Source organism: Sceloporus undulatus, chromosome 1 (assembly GCF_019175285.1).
Source record: "Sceloporus undulatus isolate JIND9_A2432 ecotype Alabama chromosome 1, SceUnd_v1.1, whole genome shotgun sequence".
NCBI classification, from domain to species: Eukaryota; Metazoa; Chordata; class Lepidosauria; order Squamata; family Phrynosomatidae; genus Sceloporus; species Sceloporus undulatus.
The window spans coordinates 111,786,930-111,813,235 of NC_056522.1; the positions used below are offsets into that span (position 1 = coordinate 111,786,930).

The 26,306-nt window shown below is 38.8% G+C and overlaps 1 protein-coding gene across 2 annotated transcripts in view; it reads right to left on the bottom strand.

The window, feature by feature from the left end:
* Positions 1-1,357: 1,357 nt before the first annotated feature.
* The window catches only part of LOC121919554 (sine oculis binding protein homolog), a 203,622-nt gene continuing 178,673 nt past the window's right edge, over positions 1,358-26,306 (bottom strand). For both annotated transcript variants that reach the window (XM_042446256.1, XM_042446255.1), the window contains 2 exons: positions 21,524-23,472; positions 1,358-3,059 (listed from right to left, as the gene is read on the bottom strand). In XM_042446256.1, the coding sequence (XP_042302190.1) occupies positions 21,526-23,472 (1,947 nt within the window). In that variant the 3' untranslated portion in view covers positions 1,358-3,059; positions 21,524-21,525. The remainder of the gene's footprint in view (positions 3,060-21,523; positions 23,473-26,306) is intronic.

A 26,306-nucleotide genomic window follows, 5' to 3' on the forward strand; every position in this document is an offset into this window, starting at 1 on the left:
AAGGGGCCTAAAATAATAATAAAATTTATTTATATACCGCTATTCCAAATTCCAAATTCGATCACAGCGGTTAACATTCTTAAGCTTGATTATTATTTCCTCTGCTTGTCAGTTTATTTTTAAGGCCACACTTAAAGATAGGCTTTAACAAGAAATTCCTATGGCACAGGAAAAAAACTAATAGAGCATGATTAACTTATTAGTCCATGGGCAGGATGGGCAAAAATTAATCAGTTCACAATTTATATCAAATTTATCTAATTTTGCACTTCTGAACCACTATAGAAACTGAATCCTTCAAAATTAGCATTGCTCCAAAGTTGTACTGGAGTACCTCAAACAAAAATACATACAAAACTTCACAGAAAAAAGAATACAATCAGTCAGTCTGTCTCTGTCTCTCTCACACACATACATACAGTGTAAGTAGTACCACTGAAGGTCATGTCTTAGTTTTGGGCCACATAAAAATGAAAATAATTAAGATGTCAAGCAAAGATGCTCAGGAAGGATACCCAGAGTGCAATGTATGCATTTATACTGGGCAAACATTTGCAGCTTTAGTAGGAGATGAAAAGCTAAGCAGGGTCAGGCCTGGTTAGTTCTTGTTTGGAAGACCTCCAATGAATGCCAGGATCTATATGCTATATTTCAGAGGATGAAACTGGTAAAGCATACTTGAAGATTTCTTGCCTAAGGAAACCTTATAAAATTCATGGCATTGCCATACATTGACAGGCAACTTGACGGTATGCACACACACAAACAGTGGCAAGTAGAAAAGCTCAGTACTGTTGTTAACACAGAGGAGCAATATGTGTATTAGCTTTTAGATTGAACGCAGAGGATGCACTGATGCTTCCTCTTGTTTGGAGCATCACCAAACCAGAGAAAGCAGTATGGGGAGGGGAAGCCTCTACTCCTAGTTAAATGCTTTTCCATCTTCACTAAAAGAAACTCAAAGATTAGAAGAGATGAGATCACAAAGACTAAGCCTCCCTCCTAAATGCCTTTTAAATAGGGATATTCTTTTCAGAGTCAATGTTAAACTTCACTGCATCTATATTATCTGTCAACTTCTAGAAAGAAATGAAGACTTTTTATGCACAGATGACTTTAAAAAAAGAAAACAACAATGAATGAAATGTATTTTTTTAACTTGGAGATTTATTTTGTTTTAATAAATCTGACACCAGTCAGGGAGAAAAAAATGGTGTGAGCCCAGAATAACCAGAAGCATCTTAAAAGTGCTTCATCCCCACCCATAGAAATCTGTCTCTGTTAGCTTTTGAAATTATTCCATGGGTTTATGAGCTCATCCCTTCACCCCACTCCCACCCCTCCCTCCCACCCTCACTTTTTTATTTTTTCATTAATTTGTTTTTTTTAAAAAAGCAACCTTGCTTGTTGGGTGTAATTTTCCAAGCCTTCACAGCCCTAATAAATAAGGAGCACCTGTAAAACAGTAGCTTGACTTAAGTGAATCTGTACAAAGGAAAATATAGAAATACAGTATGTACATAGTGCCCTTGGTGCACCATTGCTATAAGGCTCCAATTTGATTGGCGTTTATTTCAAACCTTGCTCCAAAATCTGAAGCATTTTCTTTCCAAACCATTCCTTGTTTGCTAATTAGAACAGCCTTATAGTAAAGGTGTATCCTGAACACCATAGTGTGAACAATTGCTTTATTCAAGTTAGTAAACAGTTACACTGGATCACAAGGTGATTTGAACAAATTTTTAAGAGCCCCCCCCCCCCTTTTTTCTCCCTTAGATTTTTTTTGTCTAATGGGATACTCCACAATTGTTTTACTCAATCAGTGCCAGCATACATGCTCTAGTGTACTTTTGGACTCTTGGCTACAACTATACAAGTGCACACGAGTAAATTCTACCCTGTTATCCTCCACCCACCAACTGAGGATCGAATTGCACATTTCTTTTAACCATGACAGGAGAAAGCAAACAGTGAAACAGAATCATGGGGGCTCTCTTCTCATTTTACCCCTATGTTTTCATTGGCTTGGCCATACCTTTCTAATTATCATGAAAGGGTTTTGCATCTGGAGAGATTGTCTCACTGGCTTCCTGGATCACTGAAAAACCATCAGGGTTGAAATTTCATCCAAGTCTTTCATAACACCCAGCAAATATTTTCCCCAGATAGTTTTACACCTTCAGGGGATCCTTTCCCCCCTTTTTCTTTTTTTGGTCTTTAGTTCAACACTCTTGCTCTGTTCCCAAATGGGGCGCTATTTAGGGGAATTGAAAGAGAGGAAAGCTGAGAGGAATAAACATTTACTGAGTTCTCTTGGCATTCAGTCTCTGAAAAACCACAGTATAAACTATTCATGCTGCTTCTTACATCTGTCAAATTAAAAAAAAATAAAAAATAAAAAGCCATAAAAGTTTAACACTGAAAATATGGCGTTAAAAAGGATAAAGGTGGCCTTTGTAAAAAATAACAAGGAAAAAGTATATTAGCCAATAAAATATTCTAATAACTCTTCATTTAAAAGTGCATCATGGGCAGGAGAAAAGAGATGAATCTGAAGTGTCCATACTCCAGTATAACCCCTTCGATCCCACCCCACCGATCAAAAACGCGAATAGGTCCAAAACCATACAATGCAAATCACAATTCTTAGTGTAGCAGCAAAACCACAGCAGTTTTTGAAAAAGAAAATAAATGTCGTTGTCCAGCCTAAACTATCTGAACCTTGAAGTCAGTGAAGGGGTGAAAGTACATACATTGGTCCATGTGGCTTTAGAAATCAGAGGAAAATCCTCCTTCGGCAAGAAATCAAAGTGTTAGGGAGAAGAGGATATGGTAGTTCGGAATGCTGAGCATACTTCATGGGGTCCATGATGTGCTTACAGTCTTCTGAGCCAAAGGCACCCAAGGGTCTTGAGCCTTCCCTCTGAGAAATTGGCTTTGTTTTCTTAACTTATAACCAGACACATTGGTGAGTGGACCAGCTGGTGTTGGTTGGGGAAGTAGCATGGTTTGCTCTGCTCCCTGTCTCCGTGCAAGGTACCCTGTCAAAGGGAGCATTCCTGTAAAAACAAAGAGCAGGAGATCAGTGTATACCTTGTAATATCACAATTAATCACACATAGTCACGTTACATTGTCATAGGAGTTTGGACATACACAGTATAATTTGGAAAGGGCACATCTTTAGCTTTGCTGCTCTTTTTATTTGCAAGTAGTAGCTAATGATTAGTGGGAAACTTTCAGAGTGAGAAAGCACAAAGCAATCTATTTTCTTTTGTTTCAAGAAATGGGTTTTAATATTGTTAGATCTCTAGACCTCAAAGAACGTTCAAGACACAATCTGCTGATCTCTACTTTCATTTAAGTCTCACTGAAATAACTACAACGTATGTATGGGGCTGTAGTCCATAATATGTAGATTGTTATCTGAGGACTCCATTTAGCCTTCCTTTTTTATTGATTAGAAATTAATGAATGTATGTAACTTAACTTGTCAGGCCTATGTTGAGAGGCCTACAAATATTTCTGAGACCAAGCCTAGCAACATCTAATTTAGAGTTAAGAAACAAATGATAGTTTAAAGATCGATACAATTGGTATGATGGGACAACATGTACAGTGGCGTACAAGCAATCATTTATTATGTCCAAATAATGTTTCTGGCCACGTAGGTCAGATTGAATTTTTCTTCAAAATTGTATGACCAGACACAATAATGGGATGAATGGACTTTCTGTGAGCAATGATACATATAATACACAGACTCCAACTTTCTAGAAAACAAACAAACAAATAAATACTGTATTACCTACCACTAGATCTAGATACTAATTCCCCCTTGTATCACTTGCACTTCAAACCACACTGTCAGCTACTTCTTGTTTCCAGGAAACAATTTGTTACTATTGATGCCTCACACTGGATTGGCTCAGAAATAGCCTGAGATTCTGTCCCTCCCTTTAAATGAGGAAATGGAACGGCATATTTTAAAGCCAATCCAAATCTGTACTCCTACTATGGAGGATTCAGGAACAGACCATAGAAATATGTCTCTTTCTGCATTCTATTGGAGTAAGCAGAAATCAAGTAAATCAGAATCAGTAATGAGGAACAGAAAGAAACCATTGCAATACTACTTAATGAACTAGTTACATCACAGTAAAATAGGTGTGTCTCTTCCACCCCTGAGTGCATGTTTTAACATTATAGCACAATGAAAGAAAGGGGGATTAGCAATAACACAAAAGATCCTATTCTGGGCGCACTATTTGCCTTTTGGTATTTCAAGGATCAGCACATGGTTAAGAACAACCTTGTGAGGTTTATAGGTTTCAGGTGTGATCAGTCAGCACATCTGGAACTTGAAATATCTTGCACCCAGAATTAGTCTTACTGGATGGTCCTTCAAATGTTGCCCTATCTGTGTGGAAGCTGCAATTCCATGGATGGCCCACATATGACTGGAGTAAAAGCTGACCCAACCATGTGGCCAAGTGATTGCAATGGTCTTTCCCTCATTAAGTTCACATATGAATCCACCACTACACTTGGGCTTAAATTACCCCACCTGCACAAGCACCACTTGCAGTAAGACAGCTGATCCCTGTTCTAATTCTAGTTCTCTTGGGCTGTTCCAGGTTTGAGAGCTTTCTGGGTAAAGCGACCTCTGGTACAGTTTCCCGTTCATCAGTGGGCTCTGGTGGACTTATCTGACAGAGGCTAGATCTAGCTACCTGGCACCAGAAAATACCTGGCCATACCTTTCTAATTATCATGAAAGAGGTTTATCACAATAGGTTTTTATAAAGGAATGAACCTCCTAGAAGGAGTCAGTGTTAGGCACTGCACGCAGCTTTCAAGAGATGCTAGGAGCTGATGGTGGCCCTGACTTTCTAAAATCAAAATTGATTTTAATCCAACTGATTCATTTATTTCATAGCTTAGTTTAGTGCTTGCCTTTTGAAAGTGGTTTTAGACATTTTATTCTGTATATTATATCAGTCCATACTTGAGACACTGATAATCCATCTGACCCAGTGTATTCAACAAACAACAGTGGCTGGTTTCAGCTGATTCATAAGAACGAGTAAGAAATATAAGCTACATCTGCATGCTTCCAATTTGGGTATTAGCAGGAAATTGACCTAAAAGCTTGGGTACTATGTACTACTGTAAAATGCTGCATTAGCATCACACCTTGGGTCCAGACAGAACTGCTTTTGTTAATAGATTTGCTTTCATTCTAATAGGCTGTTCAGCATACTGAACTAAGCTTCGACTACTGGGACCACATTCATTGCCTAAGAGAACCCCATTGAAGGCTTTCCCTGCATAGCATGTCTTTTGGTAAATATGAGTTGACTGCCCTGATATTTACGTGTGTAGATGTGCATATGTACAACTATGTCCAGAGTAGTGGGGAAGGACACAATTTCTCTATCCTCAGCTACTTTATATATAAAGGTTTAACTTTGAGAAATCTGTCACCTCAGATAGTTAGTTCACTCTGCCTACAAATGCAGGAGTGGTGCTCCTAAGAAGCAAATATTTACTTTTTTTTTTACATCTCCCTTTCCCCACCAATTCACTCCCTACTGCAATGACTACTTTGGACCTAGCAGTGGCAAGTTACATTTTCAGGGTTCCAGCACAGTGTAAGTATTGCATATGAGGCTTTTGGGAATTGGGAAAGGGTTGATATGAGCTAGCTAGGCACTATTCCCTTTAATGTAGTCCTGTATAGTAGTTAATCTAATCAAGCAATGAATATGGTGATAAAGTATGAGAATATGCCTGGCTTCTTTGGGACAGAAGCAGGCTCTGAGGAAACTGAAGCCCATAATTTTCTTAGGGCTCTGTTGAGGTCATCAACCACAAGCATGTTGCTAAGGCAGGCATGTGTTTAGCCCTGCAAACTCATTGGGGTTGCCTGTTATTTGCATGAGTTCTGCTCTTCTTAGCAAACCTGTAAATAGTTCAATATTTTTCCATTAAATCCTTCCCTTTTGAACAGCAAATGATATATCTCTCCTTGACCACAAAGTGAAATAAATGACACCACATCACTGGAGCTGAGTGAAACGTTCCATGCACAAAGTCAGGCCTAGTTGCTTAGGTACACTATGATGTTGATATTGTGTGATAGGATAATTAACACTGGAAGATGCTTGGGCATACTGAAATGCTTTAGGACCATAAAAAGCTGCTTTATACTGAGTCAGATTTGTCCATCCAGCCCAATATTGGCAACTCTGACAGAGAGAGTTTCAAAGAATTCTGTCAGGATTGTTTCCTAGTTCTATCTGGACATCCTTAATATTCCCTGGTGGGCCCTATACAAATATTAACCAAGCCCAACAGTGTTTAGCTTCCAAAATCAGATGAGATAGGTGTGTTCAGATATGGTGGTCTGTTAGTTTTAAGTTCAGAAAAGAATCCTCTAATTTAAGTGGGAGTAGTGCTATGTTTTCATGCTCTGCTGAAATAGAATTGGACTGAAGGAACCTGACTCTGGTACACAGGTATAACTGGCAGAGTGCAAATGTATTCTCTTGTAGATGGCATTTAGGAGTCTTGTAAAGGCACTTGTGTGGTAGTAGCAGGTGCAGCAGCTGCCTTAAAGTTTGACAAACAGAGGTCCTTGAACAAAAGGGAAAACAACCAAATAACTTGATTTATTTTTAATTAAGAAGGTTTAGTGGTATGGGGATCCACACTGTTTTGTGCAGCAAACTGTTAATAAGATTTTTAGGAAGGAAACTAGTTGTAGTGGGCATATTATGAAATATCTTCCCTACCAGGAAATCATGCTAGACAACAATGATCATTGTATCCCTCATTTCATGATCTGACTGTGCCAAAATTTGAAAAAGTCACTCTTTAGTACTGTACTGTAAATTCAGCAATCTGTCCATCATCACTGGTGGATTCTAGGAACTATGGTCTGAAAAAGTAGTGTTTCCAAAATACAGACGAACTATCTATGGTGTCTGTCTTGTGCCTCAAATGTAATCCTCTATTTGAAGGTGAAGCTGACTGGAAAGTTTGAGTTCTAAGGCCTAAATTCAATATTAGTTCCAATATTTATTTATTGGCTTTATTTATAGGAGTCCAAGTAGACCACAAGTTGAACATGAGTCAACAGTGCGATGCAGCAGCTAAAAAGGCCAATGCAATTCTAGGCTGCATCAATAGAAGTATAGTGTCTAGATCAAGGGAAGTAATAGTGCCACTCTATTCTGCTTTGGTCAGGCCCCACCTGGAATATTGTGTCCAGTTCTGGGCACCACAATTCAAAAAGGACATTGAGAAACTGGAGTGTGTCCAAAGGAGGGCAACTAAAATAGTGAAGGGTCTTGAAACCTTGCCCTATGAGGAACGCCTTTGGGAGCTGGGGATGTTTAGCCTGGAGAAGAGAAGGTTAAGAGGTGATCTGATAGCCCTCTTTAAATATTTGAAGGGCTGTCATACTGAGATGGGAACAAGCTTGTTTTCTGCTGCTGCAGAGACTAGGACCCAGAGCAATGGATGCAAGCTCCAGGAAAAGAGATTCCACCTCAACATTAGCAGGAACTTCCTGATAGTAAGGGCTGTTCGACAGCGGAGCACACTTCCTTGGAGAGTGGTGGAGTCTCCCTCCTTGGAGGTCTTTAAACAGAGGCTGGATGGCCATCTGTTGGGGATACTTTCACTGAGAGTTCCTGCATGACAGGGGGTTGGACTGGATGGCCCTTGTGGTCTCTTCCAACTCTATGATTCTATATGCCACTTTCTCCTAGGATGAGACCCAAGCTGAATAAGGGTATGCCCACTGAATCAGGTGAATGCTTATGTAAATTTCATTGATTCATTGGGTCACACTTAAAGTGAGTTGTAAGTAACAAAGGGATTTATCTCTGGTCTTCCCTGTAATAAATAGCAAGTTTTGATTCAAATAGTATTGTGATTTGAATCCAGATGAACAATGTATACAATCCCAAGAGATGTCCTAAGCCAGTCATTTACAAGGTGATTCTGAGCAGTTATTAAAAGCTATACGCAGTTCTTAAAAACTGTAGCCATAAAATATAGACTACAAGGCAACATAAGCAGCGATCTTGAGAGAATGCTCAGTTTATATAATTTAATCTAACCTGAATCAGAGATAGTCATTCTGCTGTAATTCACATTACACTGATGGGAAAAGCTTACTTAAACATGAAGGTGGGACTGCAAATATTCAGATGCTGTGCTACAGAACAAAATAGCTTAACAACTATACAAGAATCTGCAGTAATCTTACAATATATGTCTTTATATTCATACATCTTTTTCTAAAAAATTGTCTTGGATTGGAGTCTAGTCTTGGGGTAAGAGACTATAAAATGGCAACTCAAGTGCTTCCTGCAAAATGTGCAACTATCTAAGACTTTGGTAAGCAAGAGATTGGAATGGTAGCAAATCTTATATTTAACCACATGGGCTCCCCAGAAAGAGCTTGAAATTATATAGGGTGAACATACTAATAGGTTACTGAGATGTGGAATTTTGCAAAGGAATCTAAACTTGATTGTTTGCTTCATTCTATACTGGCCAGGTTCTTCAACATGTGCATTTCCAAAGGGAATGATTATGTTACATTGTGTGAGTTTTCAAAACAAGGATTGGAAACTGGAATTTGGGGGGGGGGGAGTATTGAGTATAGTGGGTGATTTTTAAAAAACAAATTCAATTTGATCTCTTTGTCTCTAGATAATTTGTTATTGTACCTTGGCTTAAATTTAAGAAACATTTTAGAAATACTTGGAAAACTAAGCCAGCTGCAGGGTAGATATTATTACAAATTGAGACACATGTTAAACAGAAATTGCATTCTTTCAAATATCAAAAAGAGGGTTAGGAAAATAAATCCATGGATACAAGAAAGAGAAAGGGGACCTAATCCTGTAGAATACAGATGCATTGGGAGTTTGGCAGACTGATGCTAATTAAACTAAACAAATGGATTCCTTAAAGCTAGCCCATCAGCTGGGCTTGTAAAGGTTTCATATTTACCTCCCCCCCCATTCCTTTTCTGGTGCAATAAATGTACTTCCAGCCACAAAGACGTTTCACATAAGGATAAGAGGTCACACATGGTACCTGATGGACCATGCACAGCAGAATTGAACAAAAATGTTTTTCTCTGCTGGGACTTAAGTACATTTTTATTATTGCAATTTTGAAGCATGCGTACATAATTAAGCAGTAACTCATGGAACTGAACAAAAAATGTTTTTCTCTGCTGGGACTGTGGGAAAACCATATGACAACTAGTTGTCAGGGTAAGGTATTTGTCAGGGTAAAAAGAGAGATAGTATAATTCATTCCCACCTTTGCATTTTGGAAGATGCCATGACAACTGAGTCCTATTTTCTCTGATGCACAACTGGAATTTAAAATGTGTTCTAAATTTCATGAGTTACTGCTTAATTATGTCCACATGCTTCAAAATTGCAACAATAAAAATGTACTTAAGAGTTTTTACTGGTTTTAAGTGAAGCTGAGTTTGATTTGGGAGGAAAAGTCACAGTCCATCCTATTTAGAATCCATGAGGGGTGATAGTTAAGGAAATATTTACTGTACAGGTCCTCGGTATTTGTTTTGATGTGAACAGAATGTGTAGAATTATTTCAAAGACTATAGTTATGAAAGGAGAAAAATAAAGGAGTGCTTTCTATAGAAAGCTTTGACAAAGTGCCATGGAATACTAAGATCAATAATTATGCTAAAGGATCCTGAAGTACCTTTGAGACTGAAGGGCTGTACATACAGCCCCTAAGGGGCAGCGTCCTGTTGCCGCTTTCCTAGCCGGATTGGGGCTGTGGCAACCTCACACGACAGCCCTGATCCGGACTTTTGAGGCTGCAAAAAAAAAAAAAAAAGCTATAATGTACAGCGCTCCTTCAGCGTTGTGTCATATGAAAGAGGGGCACCATGACACCACATCCTGTGCAGAGCAGCGCACGGCATCAGGGTGCCCTGGAGGGTGGAGTTTGAGCATGTCATCTGCATGCAACACCACAACTCTGTTCCCAAGCTCGCCTTTCAGGCTGGTCTGAATAGCACCTTACTGAAAGATAGAAGTTGATAGCATGAGCTCCTGCTTCAGTTAGTCTCAAAGGTGCTGCAAGATCCCTTTGCGTACTAATTTTCCAGACTAACACAGCTACAGTATGTCTTTGAATGGTCAATAATTGTTTTTTATAAATGGGCTGTATAAACATAGGAAATAAAATAAATGAGCAAGGACTAGGACTAGATAAGTGAATCTGAGTGTTGGCAACTCAAATCCAGGTATCTTTCCTGTCATGCACCTCAGCCAGATGGCATTAAGCTGGTTGCACTCCCTTACACTAATTGGGTACACAGAACTACAGTCATAAAGCAAGTGAGGCAAAAATATTTAATGAATCAACCTAGAATGTTAGTAGACAGTAGGAGAAAAACACTAAGTTTTATACCCCATATTCTCTTCATAATTCTAATTGAGGACGGGGAGCATTTGCAGGAGAGAGTCATCATGCAGAAGATACTTAACCCATCCCTAATTATTTGCTTAGCACAGGGGTGGGCAAAGTGCATCATGAAGACAGAAGCTGCCCCAGGAACCAACACCTTTTTCTCCCAAACGACTGACTATCCCCTTCATCTAGGCCAAACGTATTGATGTCAATAAACTATGAACTATAAAGTAATGTCAATAAAGGGATGCAGTGGCTTAGTGGTTATGTCGCTAACTGTGACAATCGCAAGGTTGGCAGGTTTGACACCCAAGCACCATGTGATCGAGTGAGCTCCCATCACTAGTCCCAGCTTCTGCCAACCTAGAAATTCAAAAGTGTGTAAAAGTGCAAGTAGATAAATAGTTACCACTTCAGTGGGAAAGTAACATGTTGGCCACATGACCATGGAGTTGTCTTTGACAACTCTGGCTCCCTTGGCTTAGTAACAGAGATGACTCCCCCCCCCCCCCTACAGTCAGACATAACTAGACAACAGTGTTGAAGGGGAAACCTTTACCTTTACCAATAAACTAGCTGAAGTCTACTTTGGCCCAAAGATCAATTATTGTTTGTCAACTGCTTCACATTTCTTTTCAGATGTATTTTTCCAGTGCTTAATTATATATCTGTATAGTTCTATTTTCTATGTGTGTGTGTATGTGCCTTTAAGTCACCTGTTAAGGTGACCCCATGAATTTCATAGGGTTTTCTTAGGCAAGTGATATTCAGAGATGGTTTTACCAGTTCCTTCCTCTGAAATATAACCCACGCTGTCTGGTATTCATTGATGGTTTCTCATCCAAGTACTAACCAGAGCTGACCCAAGATCAGATGGGATCTTGTGTCTTTAGGGTTTTTAGGCCTACGAATTCCAGTCTAGTCCATCTTGGACTCTGGCATCTATGTTATATTACCAAAGATCACGCATTTCCAAAGTGGCATGAGTTTAAGAGTTAGTTTGTGGAGGAAGAATGACCAAACAGTTTCCAGTGCTGAAGAGCAGACAGAGACCCTTGCACTCACACTACAGTACCTCCTGGCCTTACTTCCTGATCAAGGTTCTCTTCTACTGCAAAAGAGGAATCTATTGATACTTCTTCCCATATCTGAGGGGCAAATTAAATGATATACTCAAATGTAATTAAAACCCATTATTTATGGAGAACAGCATTGGGAGTCTGTAATTTTTAATAGCTGCCTTGAATCCCATTTTTGAGAGGATGATGGGGTATAAATTCAATGAATAAATAAAAATACACAAGGAGTGGGGAAATATTTTTTTCACTGATAAGTTCTGAATCAAGTGTCAATTCTTCTTCATCCATGCAAGCAGCATGCTAATACTTCTCTATATATTTATTGTATCTGGACCCCTAGAAGGTTGAAAGTCTTTTTAAGGGGAAAATGACTAGCAGGGAAGAGTTAAAGACCTCTCTTTCCATAAATGGATGCCTGTAGAAGCCATTTTTAATTTCATTTCTTTTTAATTGTTTGGGGGTTTGAGACATACTCTGAGCATAACATAGAGCTTGTTCCAAAGAGGTCTAGATAACAGTAGAAGGTCTGTAACCTTGAATCAGGAAAGATCATGCCTTTATTTAATTTGTTAAATACTGTGTTTAAAATGGTAACTGGCATTGGAAGGTATCTCTCTTTCAAATGTTCCACACCATAATTGGCTCTTTTGCATTCTGCTTAACAACTTATGTGTATTATTTGGCATTTTATTGCTGTTGTTGTGTGTCTTCAAATCATTCCTGACTTATAGTGACCCTAAGGTGAACTTATCATGGGGTTTTCTTGGCAAGATTTATTCAGAGGAGCTTTGCCATTGCCTTCCTCTAAGGCTTAGAGAGTGCATCTTGCCCAAAGTCACCCAGTGGGTTTCCATGGCTGAGTAGGGATTTGAACCCTGAGGCATAGTCCAACACTCAAAACCACTACACCACATTGGCTTATTGCCATTTTATTAGGAAAATGTTAAGGCTGTTCTATAAATCAGTTGATTTGCATCTTTTTTTTTGTTAAATAATGCAAAGAAGCAGACTTGTGTGAATGTACCATACAGCAATGGCTGAGGGATAATTATTCCTGTGATCATTGGGTGTATTCATGGTAGCTGTGGGAAACTGAAGATAGTTCCTAAACTGTGGCCAGTCTTATATGTGCATTCTCTACTACATGCCAGACTAAACATTTTACATCCACTATTAGCTAAACTTCAGTAAGTGATATTTCTGCAGTCATCCAGACAGTGTTGTTGGACTACAACTCCCAGCATTCCTTACCATTGGCTATAGAAGCTAGGACTTCTAGGAATTTTAATCCAACAACATCTGGAAGGCCATATTACGGCTGCTATGGTTGGCCATAAATTATTGGCAAGCATGTGAAAGAGTCTAATCCAGTGTTTAATCATCTGTGACATTTAATCTTCTACTTTGGTGACAGCGGGGAGAGAGACAGCTATAGAGAGGTTAAGTGGTGAGTGTAGAATTTAATCATCTTCACCTTAGCAACTCCTTTTCTAGTAATGTAGAGTTAAAATAGAGTGGTGATGTATAGGCCATTATAGTTAATACAAAACAAATACAAAACAATATAGTTAAATCCAACAAAATAGTCCTTCTACTAACAAAACATCCTTATCATTTGCTGTGAAGCTGGCACATGCAAAATCTTCATGGGATGCTTGAATCATGTCAAGCTACATCAGCCTGATAGTCTATACTCTGATGGCCAAATATCCAAGCCCAAGGAGGGCTATGGTGTTAATTAATGTTTCCAATAGTCAAGTGTCAAGTAAATGGTGCATTTAGAAACTGCTTTTACACTAGTGGAGATATGCCTCTGAGGGAGCTTTTGCACAGATTCCTCTGACTTCAGCTGCCACAACTAGAATTCTGTATGTGTCTTCAGAATGCTAGAAACAGAACTATCTGCTCATTTCCCAGGGACATAGCCAAGGGGGGAGTCTATGGGTTCTGGACCCCCCCCCTTCCGTTAGATACAATGAATGGTGTGTGCTCTTGCGCCGCTGCACCCAACCCCATTATAATGGTGTCAGTCTGGACCCCCCTTCCCAAAATCCTGGCTATGTCATTGCATTTCCTTTACTAATACAGTAGGGGGGAAATGAAAACATATAAAATAGAATTATAAATGAGCAAAATTCACTGAAGCATTTGCTCTGTAATTCACATTTTTAAAAGTTGAACTTCCTGAAATAAATTACCTGAAACTCACTTTTAGACCATTTAGGAGATTCTCTGTGTAATTTTTAGGCTTGCAGCCCATACACCTACCATTCTGAAACATGTGTATCAAGAGAAGCTGCTACACAAGAAATTAATTAGAATAAGAGGTGTCAGGGAAACTGTTAACAATCCAGCAAAACTACAAAATCTGTAAGGCTGATTGCACCAGTAAGCTGGTACCACACAGTGCATTTTATGCTATGGAAAACCATCATATTAACATAATAAACCAAGTAAATTATCTACATAATGGACCCAAAAGAGTAGATTGGGGTTGAATGCTCCTAGACAAGAACTTTTGAGGGCCACTCATAGCAGAGCTTCCCTAACTAGAATCATAGAATCAAGAGTTGGAAATGATCTCAAGGGTCATCAAGTCCAACTAGATGGACTAGTCCAGCTCCCACATTACTGGTGCTTAACCAACTCACTCCAGAGTGCTGCATGGCCAAGCATTTGCCAGGACTGACAAGGAAAGCTAATTTCACTTGTGATTGTTACATCCAAGAAGGCTAGATGCAGTATAAGGGGGGAAATGGTCTGAATGCCTTGCCTCTTGAAGTGTAAGGAGTGAGCACCCACTAAGAGCATTTTCCTGATGATGTCTTAAATCTTTGATTTTGCACTACCTTAGTGTGTGTGTTGACAAGGGAAATAAAAATGAATGGAGGGCATACACACAAGCACACATGTGCTCACACAGACTATTAAATTAGTGATTATAGCCATTTCTCCTTTATTTCATTTCATTTCTTTTTACTGCCACTGGCCACAACAATCACCATTGTCCTACAGTTGAACTACATTTGTTTTCAATCTCTATCTGTAAAATGCTAATCAGGTGCTTGATTTATAGAAGAAAGGTCTTGGGATTGTACCCTGAAAGTCATCACTTCCCTATCCTGGAAATATAAGAAAGGGGTTCCCCCACTTTTTTCTTTTTTATTCCTAGAATTTTCCAAGCTGGCCCAGGTCTAAATGCCACATAGATTTCTGTGGGATCTGATAATGTGCACCAGCTCATTTTCTTTAGCCATGCTAAAGTGTGTGTGTGTGTGGGGGGGGGACAATTATAGCAAATGCATTTTAGGGGGAATATAGTTATATAGACAACAACAAACACTGCCAAAAACTAGCTGCCTTCATGGAATGAACAAGTAATAAAAATGCATGGTAGATGCGCAGCCATGACTACTTGGGGATCATCTGAAAGTCCATATTTATCAATCCAAACTTTCTGGTTAGAAAATTATTGTTAGTGCCAACTAGAGTAGAGCCTGTGAATAAGTGGTAACTTGGTAGAGCAATACTTACATAAATTCAATTGATTTAATGGGTCTAGTCTAGTTGAGGCTAGCAATGGATTCAGGCTGTTGTATTGCTTTTTTAAAAAAACCCTGAGTGAACATTGAAGATCTAGCTGATGTCACATAAGATGCACTCAAACACATACAAAAACATACACAGCAAAAATCTTGATTTAAGAAAATGAAAAAACCCAATATTTGGGTTGGGATGATAAATTATAACCAGATTGTAACAATGATAAATTATCAGATGTCTACTGTGATCTTTTTAGTGTTTTCAAAAACATTTTTGCCCTTTTATGAACTTCTTGTGCATTAGGAAGAAATACTTCATTAATCATTTTGTATTATTGGTAATTTTGTAATGGTAATTTCCCCAGTTGCTTTGCAAACTATATTCTGCAGGTTTTTTATAAAACAGAATAATCTGAAGAAGTAAAGTTAAACAAGACATCAAGCAAAACCTTTACAACTTTCCATGGTTCTACAAAGGGTGTATTTACATTGCCCAAACACTCACAGTTTGTAATAAATAATTAACAGAAACAGGACCCACGAGAGCACAGATATTGTATGAAAATGAATATAGAAGAAAGTGCAATTTAATGATGATTCCTCCTGACATGACATAACAAGGAATCAAAACACAGACATTTTTTTACATATCGGAGCACCTTTCTTATATAAACTATAATTGTGCATTGGTGAACCTCAAAACTGACATTAATTATCTTTCAGTAAATATGTTAATATAAAGTAAAAAATAATTAAATACTACATTCCTAATTTTTTAAGTGGACTACACCAGAAATGTTCAGATGGACAGTTTCTGGTATTTTAAGCAGGGTGGCAAAACCAGCAGCTTTCCCTATATAAGTATAGGATTTGTGTAGAGGAAAAGTTAAGGATTAGGACTGGAATGTAGGATATATAACTTACATTTGCATCATCAATAATTTTATTTGTGTTTTAAACCTAGAATAACAGTATCCAAATTCAAAGTAACAATATTATACACACACCTGGTGACTCCTCCTGCACCTGCTATCCAATTTCAGTGCAACATAATTGTATTCACACACCTAGACATTATATATATACATTCATGAACTTTAGAATTATAGTTATTATTGAGGCAATTTAGCAGGTAGAAACATCATGTAGAATATCAGCACTGAATGGGGGACAGTGGGACACTGATTGGCTTGAGAGCAATTTTTGGTCTGAGATATCTAATACCATATTGCTTCCATGGTCCAAACCATGGTCACTCCTGTATAGTAATAAATTCATAGTTTAATATTCTTCCTATAAACATGAAGCTGTACATCATCTATTAGACTCACCAAATATCTGAATGTGCAAGATGGTTACTGGCTATCTGAAAAAAATTGTTGTTTGTAATGACACTTAATGCTGTCAAGTCACTTATGGCAACTCTATGAATGAAAGACTTCCAAGTGCCCCATCATCAACCACCCTGCTCAGGTGCTGCAGACTTAGAGCGGAATCTATCCATCTGGAATGCAATCTTCTGCTTTTCCTTATGCCTTCTCCCTTTCTAAGTTTCATTGTCTTTTCTAGTGAGCCACGTCTTCTCATGATATGGCCAACGTATGGCAGCCTCAGTTTAAGCATCTTAGCTTCTAGGGTTGATTTCCTTGATTCAGGCTTAATTTGCTCTTTTTATTTGTCTTTTTAGTAGTCCATGGTAGCTGCAGAAATCTTCTCCAGCACCACATCTCAAATGAGTTGATTCCCTTCCTATCCACTGTACAGCTTTCATATTCATACATAGAAACTGGAAACAGGATGGCACAGATAAACCTCACTTTGGTATTCAGTGATACAGCTTTACATTTCAGAATCTCATTCAGTCTTAATAAATACAATGCTTTTTATTCTCACCAAGGAATATGTTAGATGCATAATAAAAGTATAAGTTCATTATGCATCAAACACACAATGAAACACTGTCAGTATTCAAAAAGGCAAAATACAACTATAATTTGTTGATATAAAGCTTTCTAGCAACCATTCTTTCTTGTATTGTGGACCACTGTTTTGATTTGGTTGATTTTCTTTAGCATCTTACATCTTCTTGTGCTATTATGAGAAACTGGCTGAGATGCCTCTTAATTAAAATAACCTCCTTCTGGTCAGCTGTACGATGCATATTAACCAGAAGAAAGGAGTGGACTGCATCTTCAAATTTTGTTAAATGAATGCAGTATCACTGAAGGTCAGTTCAAAAATTAAGGCTTTTATACTACTAGTTATCTTGTTTCAAATGTCAAATATATTGGTGATATGGAGAATGCCTATATTAAGTATCAATACAATGAAGCTGCCACAAAATATATTTGCTTCAGTTTTTTAAATAAAAAACCTCAGCGGCTGCTGAACTACAGGACAGTGACATCCATACATCTATAATAATAAATAATAAAGTAAAAATCTGTGTCTGTCTTTCTTTATGTATCACAGCTCCAAAAATCATGCAAACTAAATACATTTGTAGACCCAGCTTAAGCAGACCCATGGAATCAATGGAAGTTGTTAAGTCAACATGTATATATGTTTTATCGATTCTGTGACTTTTCTCTACCTGGAACTGAGAACAGAATAATAGAATCATATGATTACAAATTAAAATACATATTAAGAGGGCCCCAGACATATGTACCTGGAGGTAATTTGGATTTTAATATATATTAATTAATTCACTAATTTTTAATTACATTTGTCTGTCTGCTCAAAGACTGCAGCACCATCCTCAGTCAATAAGGAGCAGATTTCCTTAACCAGTACAAAATGTTACATTTAAAACAGTTTTCAGCCAGACAGAACTAGTTGATGGGATAGAATTATGGGGCAGACCCATCTGTCCTGCTCTGGGAAGCATCTTTATGGGCATGAAACTGACCATCTTCTCTCTCAGGGGCTGCAAGGTATACCATGGCAGCAGGGATAATTACAGGTCCCAGTGAGCATGGTTACATTTATACAGAATGGGCACAACATGTCTAACTCTGACAGTTGAGTAACTGTGCCTGGAGACTGTGGTATATAAAACTAAGGGCTGTTTTACTTTAACTTGTATTAAATACTATTGCAAATGATGTTGCTGCAGTAAGATAGATTGTTCAGTTTACATTATGGACACCCAAACAGTGGCTCGCCACTATAGGCTTGGGTGTAGAGTTTTTGCCTACCTCATACTGGAACATGGCTCCTCTTATTTTACTTTTTAAAAAAGATTAAAACAGAGCTTTGGGAGGGGGTGCAAAATGGATTGTGGCCACTTGCAGGTTTAGGTTCTGTGTAACCAACTCCTGGCATATACTGTTATGGTTTTCTTGTCAAACTGGGTAGGTACAAGAGGTTGGTTATTATTTTATGTCATGTTATTTCTCCCTTATAATCCAACTAACATTATTATTGTTCATTATTGCTATTGTTAAAAATGAAAGGGCATGGGAGAGGATTTGAGTCTCTTGATAAATAACATCATAAGAAGCTATGTCACTTTAGCATGCTCAGCCACCCAACTGGCATGGACAATTTGTTAGAGGATACTACATTTCTGAAGTAAAAATATTATACTTCTAGTAGTTGGAAACAATGGCCATGATCCAATAGGTCTGATCAGCTAAATCAAGAGGGCTGTGGACCCACTTATCTCCTGAGGTGGCTTACTCAGGGTGCTCTGAAAACCTGTTCCACAGGGCTGTGACATGGATTTGTAATTGGTTGACCGGCCAAACCCAAAGGGTGCTCAACATTGGCTCCTTTTCATCCTGGAGAGAAGTGACGGGTGGGGTCCTGGGCCCAGTGCTATTCAACATCTTTATCAATGACTTGGATGACAGAATTGGGGGCACATTTATCAAATTTGCAGATGACACCAAATTAGGAGGAGTAGCTAATACTTCAGAGGACAGGATCAAAATTCAAAATGACCTTAATAGATTAGAAAGCTGGGCCAAAGCTAACAAAATGAATTTCAACACGGAGAAATGTAAGGTACTGCACTTAGGACGGAAAAATGAAATGCACAAATATAGGACGGGTGACATGTGGCTGAACAAGACTACGTGTGAAAGGGATCTGGAAGTCCAAGTAGACCACAAGTTGAACATGAGTCAACAGTGCAACGCGGAAGCTAAAAAGGCCAATGCAATGTTAGACTGCATCAATAAAAATATAGTGTCTAGATCAAGGGAAGTAATAGTGCCACTATATTCTGCTCTGGTCAGTCCCCACCTGGAATATTGTGTCCAGTTCTGGGCACCACAATTTAGAAAGGATGTGGAGAAACTGGAGCATGTCCAAATGAGAGCGACTAAAATGGAGAAGGGTCTGGAAACCATGCCCTATGAGGAATGACTTAGGGAACTGGGGATGTTTAGCCTGGAGAAGAGAAGGTTAAGAGGTGATATGATAGCCCTGTTTAAATACTTGAAGGGATGTCATGCTGAGGAGGGAGCAAGCTTGTTTTCTGCTGCTCCAGAGACTAGGACCCGGAACAATGGATGCAAGCTACAGGAAAAGAGATTCCACCTCAACACTAGGAGGAACTTCCTGACAGTAAGGGCTGTTCGACAGTGGAATAAACTCACTTGGAATGTAGTGGAGTCTCCTTCCCTGGAGGTCTTTAAATAGAGGCTGGATAGCTATCTGTCAGGGATGCTTTGATTTGGATTTCCTGCATGGCAGGGGGTTAGACTGGATGGCCCTTGCGGTCTCTTCCAACTCTATTATTCTATTATTCAATGATTCTATGAGGAGGCCTCTGGGAGGAAATAAGTTTCCATCATGCTAGTAGGTCAGATGTTAACACAACAAAACAGAAATGCTATTTTAAGAAGGCAAGGTATTTGCAACAAATATAATTTCTTTCTTTTTATAAAAAGTGTTTTAGGCTGGAATCTTGTTGGCTCTACTGCTGTAGTTATGTTTCCAGCATAGGTAGAAGAAGCAGTGGTAACAGCAGCAAGATGAAAGGCAACAGGTGAACAAACAGTAAAGAAAGGATGAAGAAGTCAGTGGAAGTGCAGGCAGGAGGAAATGGCTGCTGGTCCTAAACTGACTTTTTTTTTAAATGCCTGTTTTCCAGGGTGGATTCCTCCTTGAAGCCAAAGCAGACTGAAAGGGGTGGCTTAGATAACTGTCTGTCCTGTGGCACAGGCAATTGTCCAAGGCATCTCTTTCAGCGTGCCTTGGCTTCAAAAATGCCACCCACCAGAAGCCAGAAATAGGCAGCTCAGAATGGCAGCCATTTATGCTGCTGCTGCTGCCATCTCTGCCTCTCTCCACAAACATGGAAAAAGTGCAACTGCCAGCATAATGGACCACTCTTAACACCATACACCAACAGGATTGCAGTTGAACTATATGTGTAATTGTGATAAAGGATAGTGACTATTGGGTTTTTTTTAAAGGAAATACTAGTGACTCTGCATAAAGGGACCCAAATACTGAAGTGAATCAGAAATCCAGACATCTGCTTTGCAAACACAGAGAAACAATTTCTTGTAAAAGCAGAACGGTAATTTGTTCAGAATCCAAATTGTACATCTGGAATATTAAGCATCCCTTTAAAGTATGTACTACAGTACTAATACAAAGGTGTAAGGGCCAGTTGTTCGTCTGATATGATTATGAAAAAGTAAGGCTCAGCTGTTGTTGCTTTATGATTTTTTGTATGCCTGGGTGCCTCAGCAAAAGAACATTAAAATACATTTGATATTGGTACAATAAGGAGCATTTTTATAAAAGGTAAAGAAAATGTTGAAATGTGACACATGTGATTCCACTATATTGAGACCAATTAGAACCAAAATATCAAGTAATGTATTAAATTGTTTTTTTACTCAAAGATAGCTCACGGAAGTGTTTTTTAATAAAAAGCAAAGCCTTTGCTACTTTCAAATTTGTACATTTGAAAAAGAATAGGAAGAGTGTTTAAAAAGCTTGCTTTTGTATTTCAGTTAATTAAAAATGGTAGAATGTGAGTAACTGTGAGTTATCCTAATTGTAAATTGTGATAATTACTGTAAATCCACAGGTCCTGAGCTGCTGTTACCAGATAGCCTAGCCACATATGCTAGGTCTCCTGGCCTCAAAAACTGGCAGAAGAAAAGATCTATCAATTAGGATATAAGCAACATCATAATTATGACTGCCAAAGTTATATCAGAATAGTCCATAAACCCAAAGGAATATACATTTGCTGATGGAATGTGAAACAGACAGATACAAAAATGCTATACGACAAAAACGAAACACAAATAATGGCCTCTGGGTGGTGAGTTCATAACGAGAATCTTTCTCCCTGTTTCACAAATGGTTACCTCCACACATCTTTTTACTCCTACCTGAAAACACTTATATTCATTCTACTCACACAGAAGACTGTAGTGATTACACAAACCTTTACTTATTCTGATTTCGAATTCGGAGACACCTCCTTTTCAGTGGTGGCTCCAGATCTTCTGGCCCTGTGCTGAGAATTGGCGTTGAGATAATGCATGGTGCAATAGAAGTCTTTTCCGCTGGTTTTGGCACAGGCTGGATGACGCAGCCTGCTTTGGGTAGCATCCGCAAAGCATATGCATGGTCCTCATCTGCAGGATTGTTTAGGTTGGGATCTTGCTTATCTCCCCCAAACAGGGGCTCTTCCCCAGTCTTCTTACCAGACTCTCCTTCTCGGCGGCAGTTTGAATTACAGTTGTTTTCCTTAACAGACTCCAGCTCACTTACTGGCAGTTCTTCCAGAGGTTGTGATTTCTTTTGCTCCTGGGATGTCTCTGAGTTCTTAGAAACCTCTGGGCCCTTTGTGCCATTCACAATTACATTGCAAACTGCAGCTGCACTATTTTCCGGACTACCAGAAGCCAGTGTGATAGGGCCACAGTGAACCGAGTCACTGCAAGGTAATTTTTTTGTTTCAGTGGGGCTGCAATTGTTCCTACAGTCATTGCAGTTCCTTTTATCTGAGCTACCAAAAGTCAGATTTACAACACTACTAGCTTCATGTTCAACTTTGATGTGAGCATGTAAAGCCCTGTGGATAACATTGTGAAGTCTAGACCTGTGACCTACGGTTAAGTCTATTACACCGTCCTGTGGTCCCTGTAGTACGGTAGGGAAAGCAAACTTCTTTACTGGACTACTAGGTCTCACAGTCAAATCAACAACTTCATTTTTACTGTGTTCCTGATGGGCTTGTGTTTGATTTAAGGACTGGCCTGAGCAGCTTGGCGTTGAATCAGAGGACTTGGAAGGTCCTTGTTTTGAATCTCTGGGGGACACAGAATTATTTGTTGGCTTTGCTCCAGTGGCATCACTGGATGTACTTGGAATGAAGCTTTCCCCATTGCTGGAGAAGCCATTTGGGGGCTTGGAATCATTGAGGTGAGGAATTGGGATTGGAATGGGGATAGGAACTGGAAGAGGAACAATGACAGGATATGGCACTAACAGGGTTGGGGGTGGCACCAGTGGGGCAAGAGATGGCAAGCCAAAGTTCATCATCTGAGGCATGGGCATAGGACCATTTGGCATCATGCTTACAGGAGGGAAGGGAAGACTGGGCAAAGGGACTCCTGGAGGTGGAGGTGGTAGTAAACCTGGGGGGTTTCCAGGCATGGTTGGAGTTGTTGGAGGGTGAATATGAGGGGACAGCATTGGCCTGTGCATTGGGCTGGAGGTGGGGCCCATATTTCTAGGACCACCTGGTGGTGGACCAATTCCAGGAATCATTGGATTGGACAGAGGGCTATTTGGATTTGAGGCATGATGAGGTGGCCCTCGAATAAACGGTGGACGAATTTGCTGCAGGATTTGTTGTTCCATGAATATGGGCAAGGGAACCGGTCCACGGTTTGTCATCACCATGGGAGGGCTTCGAGGTGGGACACCAATTGGAGGCACAAGGCTAGCAGGTGGCTGAACAGAAACTGGTGGAATATTTGGATTCTCATTGATGGGAATAGGTTTAGGAACAGGCGTTGGGATTTTAGTGACAGAGCAGTTGGCAGTATCAGGCGGAGAGGCAGTGGTAGATGAGGATGGTCCAGGACCTTGAATTTGGCCAGCTGCAGAGGCTGGGGATGGGGCCTTTCTCCGAGCATCTGCTAGCGGTATATTCCAAGAATCTGGAGTCAGCAGCTGCACCCCAGTGCCTTCTGCTTTATTTTCGACTGGAGGATGTAATGTGCTGCAGAGTCCAGCTGGAAGATTGGCCTGTGTCTCTTTGTAGAAAATGTCCATTTTGTACTGATTGAGACATTTTGCACTGCAGAACTGAAGCCTTCTTTCCCCGTCCCCAAAATCCAGATACTCTTTTGTGTGTCTTATGTGCTTACACCAGTCACATACCTACAACACAGTAACAAAAATCAAAACAGGTAAGAAAAAAGTGATTTCCTTTTTATAATATCATTTGCATATTTTTAAACTTTCCATTACTGTTTCCTAAACATCTACATTATCAAGAGAAAATATAGTTCCTGACACTTGTTGTGATACCAAAATATAAGCCTTGCATCAAAATATTTCATCTCATCTGCAGTCCTAAAGTGCTTGAAAAATCAAAAGCACAGTATTCTATGTGTGTATACACATATTAACATGCATTTATTTGTGTGTATATATCTGTGTGCATGCAGAAACCCATGGGTTACTAGAAGGGAATCATGTTTTTAATGGTGGTTCTTTAGCACCATTATTTACAACCGAAGCATAAAGTGATACAGATAATAGGATTCCTATATGACAATAGGTAAGAGAGTGTAATGTCTCTCAGGAAGATCAGATTTTCAGATCTTCTATTCAGTGCTGTCAAGTCACTAATGACTCAGTCCTATGCATGTATCCTCAGAAAGAAGCCCGCAGTATATTCAAGGGGATTTCCTCCTTATTATTCATATATACTGTGCACTGTATAGGATTGTAGTTTAAAGATGGCTTTAAGCAGATTTAGAGCTTCCTGCTTTAAAGGGTTTTTGTACAGATGGCCAAAAAGAAAAAAAGAAAAACCCAACATGTGAAATATGTGGAACACTCTAAGACTGAAATCCTAAACACCCTTACCAGGGAACAGGTCTCATTAAACATAGCAGGATTTTTGAGGAAACATGCATTAAACTCTGCTGCAAAGATCTATATAAACCTCAGGAGATTTTCTTATCATATAGGATATTCTTAGTATAGAGTAGTGTTAAGCATGCTTAAGCAGAATGATTTCAATGGACCTAAACTCAGTGGTCCATAAGACAATATTGGATTACAGCTTTCACATTAGGTACTGCTGAACTGCGCACACCAATACAGAGTGACATGATGAACATCTGGCAACGTAAGATCAAGTAACACTTGGAAAATAATCCAATGACTCAAGAGCACTGTGAGCAAATAATTTACAATTGACTATTGTATGTTACCTAAATGTGGTAGATAAGAGAGCTGTTGGTTTAAAAGGAATTCCAAAAGCAAAACAAATATACATAAATAGTTTTGTCTTTCAAATGTGAAGTAGAAATGATACTAGAATCTGGGTGATTTTCAAATATTCTGAAATTATGTGAACAAGTTGGAAAGATTTTCCAGGGGTTTTGCCCACTCTTCTTCCCTATTAACTTTTGTACAATATCTTGACAGTTTGTAATTTATTTAGCAACTTTTCAAAAACTAAAGCACTATCTCTTTTTATTACAGACTTACTGTATCAAATGCAAGTTTCCATTGTGAATGGGTGTGTACTTCTATTGGTGTGGTGATTTTTTTTATTTTTGAATAAAATAAATAAATAAGGCTGCAGAACTAATTAAGCTCTGAAAGGTTTTCCCAATTGTAAGCCACTAGAAACCAAAGTTCAAAAACTAGTCATTCTAGGTTTCAGAATCCATTACTTTAGAGAAATTATTATGATTTCATTAACACATTAATTTTGCAACACCAAGAGCTCTCACAGATGGTAGAGACATGATCTACAATTCAAATATGACTCTTGTTTGCACAAATGCCTTTTCCTTCATATGGCATTTTAAACAAGAATTAAAATGAGTAATCTTTCCCCAGCTATAAACAGATAAACAGATGTCAAAATTTTCAGTGTCTTTTTCTTTTTTGGACAGATTTTATACCCAGAGATGAAACTCTTCAACTCTTATTTATTTATTTATTAAACTCTCATAATATATGGTAGACTCTGAGTTTACAACTATGTACACCTTTACAATTCAAAACTGAGAATACTTAAAAGAAACCCACAACAAGAGATTATTATGAAATGAACTTAAATAATTTGATTTAATAACTGTGAGCCATATAAGGAGGATTAAAACAATGTATGCTGGGCATGTGATTACTCATATCTTAGTTTTCTTCCATCAAAAACTGTGAGAATACTGTACAAAAAACATGGGAACAATTCCAACAAAATCATCTGTATATACTCAACTATAAATCAACCTCATATATAAATTGAGGGCAGGTTCGGTGACCTGAGGATCAGTCCAAGGTAAAACTTGGACGCTCCCTCAGTGTGTGGGCATACAGCAACAGAAACTCTTAACAGCAACTGTCCAGCCAAGCTAAAAGCAATTAATCACTCAGGACTCTTTCTGCTTGGCTCAAGAAAAAAAGAAACTATCTTCCACCACATGAGGAAATCAAGAGCTGCTATCACATTATTATACTGACCCGTAAATAAGTCAACCTAGAATTTTGGGGTCAATTTTTGGCCATAAATGTTTAGACTTATAGACGAGTATACAGTGGACCCTTGTTATACGCTGGGGTTTGGTTCCAAGATCCCCCGTGGATAACAAAATCTGTGGGTGCTCAAGTCCCATTAAATATGACACAGCAAAATGGTGTCCCTTATAAAAATGGAAAATCAAAGTTTGATATTTGAAATTTATACTTTTTCTGGAATATTTTCAAACCGTGGATGCTTGAATCCATGTATTAAAAATGTGTGTGTATGAAGGGCCGACTGTATACGGTAAGCACTCTGAAGTCACATTGGTTTCAGCGGGCATTTGTTTAACTCTTAATATAGACTTATGCCTGCTCAAGGCTTACTACATTCAGTGGACTTTACTCTTATGTAAGCATGCATGAGACTGCAGCATATGTTTCTTTTGAATCAGTGGGATTTCACTGGACTTAAATTTGCCTCAATTGCATCATTTCTCACTCACTAAGGA